At 44.7% G+C, this 5,292-nt stretch overlaps 1 protein-coding gene across 1 annotated transcript; it reads right to left on the minus strand.

Moving 5' to 3' along the window:
* Positions 1 to 2,622: 2,622 nt before the first annotated feature.
* sox17 (SRY-box transcription factor 17) lies at positions 2,623 to 4,679 on the minus strand. The gene is made up of 2 exons (XM_085286924.1): positions 4,176 to 4,679; positions 2,623 to 3,851 (listed from the first exon to the last, which is right to left on the minus strand). The coding sequence occupies exons 1-2, from the start codon at positions 4,471 to 4,473 to the stop codon at positions 2,956 to 2,958; spliced, it is 1,194 nt and encodes a 397-aa protein (XP_085143050.1). The 5' UTR covers positions 4,474 to 4,679; the 3' UTR covers positions 2,623 to 2,955.
* Positions 4,680 to 5,292: the final 613 nt, after the last annotated feature.

Genomic DNA, 5,292 nt, shown 5'->3' on the forward strand with positions numbered 1-5,292 from the left:
ACTTTATGGAAAAAATACTTTTATATAATAGTTGATAAACTATTAGCTTTTTATTTTTTCTTTATAGTAAAATCATATTCGGGACATTCACGTGACATGGCTTTTTATTTGCTCTCCTTGTTACTGAATGGTATAATGTTAAGAGCGAGAACTCAATTAGGGATAAGTGCTTGCACCTGGAGCCAGCTCCTCAGGTGAGCTGTATTATCTATACTGTGCGTTTGCTGTTTATTGAGCATAATCACGCACTGCTGTGGTGACATAATAATATCTGCTAAAACCTCTCGGAGGTCAAATACAGCCGACGGTGCCGGTTTGTTGAATCAAACTGCAGCTGTCTCCTTTGCGGCTACACGAGGCCGTATTTGTCTGTGTGTTTGCGAAAGGCAGCTACCTGAGATGAGATTAGGGCAGTGCCATGATTAAGTGCTGCTGTGTTAATGCAGCCCGTCGTGCTGCTGTAATCTCTGAGTGGCTCCCTGCGCACTGCCTGGCAGCGAAGCCCCAGGACACACGGGTACACAAAAAACCTCTCACACACACACACACACACACACACACACACACACACACACACACACACACACACACACACACACACACGTGCACACTACTGCTGCAGTGGGAACATCATGAAAGCCCTGATTTCCTGAGCTTTGAGCTGTGCTCTCTTTGCTCTGACAGAATTTCTTGCTTTTACCTGAAAACATTTCAGTGCTGCTGCTTGATACAAACATCACTGTTATAAATAGGCTGAAAAACATTAAATAGATGCTCTTCTTTCTTATATGTGGGACAATATGAAAACAACCAGTTGTATAGTATAAAATATTATATTAAGAAATGCATGTTTGTGTTATTGTGGGGTCTACCTCACAATATAAAATGCCTTTGGTGACTGTTGTTGTGATTTGGGGCTATATAAATAAATTTGAACTGAATGGCCTCTTAACACCATAAACTGTATCTAGCTTGTTAAATACAAAAGCAAATAATAATTAAGTCTTTTACATTAGTAAGTAATTACATGTACTTATACAGTGCTTTTCAGGATACCAATCACCACCTGTGTCACATCCAATAAAACCAACAAAACAAAAAACATAAGACCAGAAATAAAATTACAACATCTACATTCTACTGCTGAGAAATTTTACGTTTTTATAAATGTTGTTTTTTTATATAAAAAGCAGAATGTTTTTCAAGCTGTTTTTAAGTGAATTTGATTCAATTATAAATGAAAAAGAAATATAAACAAAAGAAATCAATCAAATAACTGATTAAAAGTTTCCATCATATCTCCAACATGTACATAATTTTATCCAACACCTCCCACATCTGTCTGAATTGTCAGATTTCCTTGTTGAGCTCTTCCTCGTCAATTAGCCCGGGTCAATTATCGTAATGAGATAATATCACGGTTGACGTGGGGGGTCTGCCTCTCCCTAAGTCCGCGCAGGTGACCCCCACCCACTGTGCTGATGCCTCGGGGATCGTGGCCTGAGCCTGTTGTTATGCACCTATTAGCGGTAACGACAGGGAGGATAAACCTGCCACTCAGCTGCAGACTGAATTTAAACACATTCAGAGCCATTACGCTGGATTCTCCTGCACGGCCTGGAGGTAGATACGTCGGGTTTGGGTGACAGAAGGGAAAGCAAAACACGTAGCGAACTGTGGGAAGAGCGTCAGTATTTACCCTGAGCCCAACATCTGTTTCTGCATAAGAGAATACTTAGAACATTCAGAGGGAACAAAGTGTACGAATACATATACACACCTCAGGACCATGTTTCCTCTGAAGTGCTAAAAATGGCTCGTGAGGTCAGGGTGATTGACCCCTGAGAGAAGAACCTCTTCCTTTTAAAATAGGAAAAACCTCTATTTATAAAATGGGACTCTTGCTGTGTTATAAATACATCAAATTACCCTCAAGGTCTGGGTTGATCTCTTAAAGATTTTAGCCCGATAAGTTTGATTCATGTCAAAGCGACAGACGGGCATTAGTGGATAAATATATCATCGCCGTTCGGTATACCCACAGAAATAACGCCTGATGTCACTGCCATGTTATTAAGCATAGCTGGAGGATGGATATTGAAGCGTATACCTAATGCTCTGTTGTTAAACACGCAAAAATAAATGGTCACCATTGTTCAAAAGACGTGTAGTTGTCCACACGTAATTTTAATGGCCCCTACCATTAATCAGAAAAGACTAAATCATTTACAGACAGGATATCCGGAGCATAAACTGCTCTCCCATGCTGCGAAAACAAGGCGCCATGTGTAACACAGGCACTGAGATTGCCTCCACTGTGTCCGGGCCAGGAAGCCGGGTCGCAGCCCTCCGCTGCCCTGCTTCCAGGTGAGCAACCGTTTCTGCTGGGAACGCGTTCAGCTCCGTGTGGAAGTCGGAAAAACAAACAACCACATAATAAGGAATAAGGCTGGGCTGCATAAAAAGGTGAATTTGTGCTATAATATTTTTATAACTAAATATTGACATATTTATGAAATAAAACATACCCCAATATAAAATTAAAATATGAAATCCGATGCATTTCATCAAATGTCATTCTGAATTTAAGAATATAGACAAAATAATACGCGAGAGAACAAGACTATTTGCAAACATTTATTTCTCAAAAGTGCAAAAGTATAAAAAAAACATTCAGTATATACATAAACTTTAAAATAGTGACTGTACAATATTTATCATCACAAAATGACTTCATATCCCTGCGAGAGAGGAAGAGAAAAGTTCAAGCCAGTGTTCCTACTAAAATCCTCAATGGCTTTATTAACTGTTCTTGTACAGTACAAAGCTGGGTTTAAATCTCCTAAACCTCCTGCTTCAGTAAAAAAAACCAAACATTTTTTGTTCAGATTTAGCTACAGAGATTTGAGGTCAGAGCATGTGTCCTTGTTGCAGGGTAACAGGCCGGGCAGGAGGTTAGGAGTTGTTGTAGCTACAGTAATACACAGCTGTGCTGGCGTCTGACAGCACCGATGATATGAGGCTTTCAGGTCCTTGCATGCCTGCCTCGTGTGACCCGTACGGCAAGCCTGTCATGTCCGCACGCGCTGAAGAGGAACTCAAATACTGCTCGAACTCGCTGCGGTCTACCTCACCGATCAGGTCAGAGTGGTGCATCTGCTCCACGCTGTCTGCTGAGTGAGGGTGAGCGTCAGGAGGTGGGGAGAGCTGTCCTGCTCCACCGGGGTGCCGTTTGGTGTGACTGGGATTGCAGTGGTGAGGGTAATACATGGCTAAAGGGTTGGGGCACCCCATGTACGAAGGGGGGAGCTGAGGGGGCTGCTCTTGAGCCGAGGCTGGGTGTCGGTGCACGATGGCGTTGCTGTGGTGGTTGGAGAGGGGGTCCTGGGGCTGAAATTCTGCAGCTTGTGACTGGTAAGAGTATGCAGGCATCATGTGACAATCCTCTTGTGATTGGGGGGGAAAGAACATGGACTCTGACTCCACAGCGTCCAGGGGAGAGGTGTCAGGTGTGGGCAGGCTGTAGGTTTCATAAGAGGGGCCTCCAAGAGCCTGAGCATCACGGTAGTGACTGAGCGGCTGTGGAGGAACCTGGAAGCCGTGCTCATGGTAGCCAATGCCAAGGCTATCCACACCCACCCTGTTCTCCCCGGGCATCAATGAGGCCGTGTGATCTGACACGCCATGGACCAGAAAGCCAGAGTCCAGCCTCTTAATCCTCTTCACCTGCTTCCGCCGCCGGGGCCGGTACTTGTAGTTGGGGTGGTCCTGCATGTGCTGGACCCGCAGCCGCTCTGCCTCTTCCACAAAAGGCTGCTTTTCTGTTATAGGAAGCGATTTCCATGATTTTCCTGCAGGTCAAGAAGAGAGTACACATCAGTGATATGTCAGCAGATATCGTGTGCAGTCTGGTGATGCACACAAAAATAGCCTGTTGCCATTTTAGGGGACTGGGACAGGTTTTTGAGGTTACACCTACAGCCAACTCAGACAAGAGTAACTTTTAAAAACGTCACGTCATCTGCTGGGAAAGGACTATTTACATTTATCTGGGAATAAAATTGACATAACAGTAAAAATGCAATCACGTAAAGACTGAAAATCAGTGGAAAATAAAAGCGTGACTGCACAGATGTGACAAATACAGTTGTTTAGAAAAGTATGAACGCCCTTACCCAGCATTTTGCTCAGCTCTGCGTTGTGCAGGTCCGGGTTTTGCTGCGCCAGTCTCTTGCGCTCATCCTTTGCCCAGACCATAAACGCATTCATGGGCCGTCGGATCCGAGGTTCGCTTTTCCCGCGATTCTGGCTGCCGGAGCTGGACGCGCACGGCTCGTTTTTCACTTTTGTGTCCCCAAGAGGACTGAGAGGGTCGGCCCACTGGCAGTGTCCCATTCCAGGCATCATGACTGACAGCGTACACCTTCCCTGGGTCTGATCGTCGCTGGCGTAACCCGCATCGGGACTACTCATCTCTGTCCAGCTGGGAGGATTGGAGAGAGCCACCGGACAGCTCGCAGAGGCGACAACACACGACAAGTAATAAATTCTTAATAATAAGTTTTTGTTTTTTTTAACAAATCAAAGAAAAATCAAATGCGCCTTGCTTTCAGAGTGGAATGAAAAATAATTAGTCACATCCATTAGCGTCTCTTAGAAGCCGCATGGACCGAAAGATACCGACTACTCAGCAGTGAGCGTGAATGTCGGTGCGCTATAAACGCAGAAGCAGCCAATCGCCGTGTGGAGGGAGTGCCCACTACTACAAAGGTGTAAAAAAGTTCAGAGCACGCCCACGACCCTTGTTTGGTGTGGTGACATCCTTCAAAGGGGGAGGAGGGGGGAAGCAGCGGTATTTCAAATAGGTGCAGAAAGTCATGTGCAGCTAGATGTTGAATTCTGCAATGAATTTAAACACGTATCCTGCCATTAGTGCAACATTGTCAGACTTTGCATTTGGATTTATGCGTTTGGATTAAAAAGACTTGAAACTAAACAAAAAAACTTTTAAATCCACAATAAACGGAGAGGCAGAGCCACGCGCGCCGGTCGCGTTGTTATTCTCACCTCGCTCTTGCGTCAGACACCAATACCTCATCACCAATCTGTGTATTGGCTCCCAAACTGCGTTAGAGGCTCTTGCAATCTAATGGACTTAATGGCTCCGTCATTAGCAACTTTTACGCGCGGCTGTCTCGATGCAAACTTTCTTTGAGAGCAGCATAATAAGACGCGCTGGACAAAAGACGCCCATTGAAGATTCGAGTCTTCTGAGAGTGAAATGAACAGGGG

The sequence above is a fragment of the Mchenga conophoros genome, linkage group LG9, assembly GCF_057382185.1.
Source record: "Mchenga conophoros isolate Kocher_MC1m ecotype Shallow Benthic linkage group LG9, M_conophoros_male_GT1.1, whole genome shotgun sequence".
Lineage (NCBI taxonomy): Eukaryota > Metazoa > Chordata > Actinopteri > Cichliformes > Cichlidae > Mchenga > Mchenga conophoros.

Coding starts and splice junctions, on each gene's coding strand:
- sox17 (XM_085286924.1), bottom strand. CDS start 4,473: ATGAGTAGTCCCGATGCGGGTTACGCCAGCGACGATCAGACCCAGGGA. Junction 3,852..4,175: donor AGAGCTGAGCAAAATGCTGG/GTAAGGGCGTTC, acceptor CTTGACCTGCAG/GAAAATCATGGAAATCGCTT.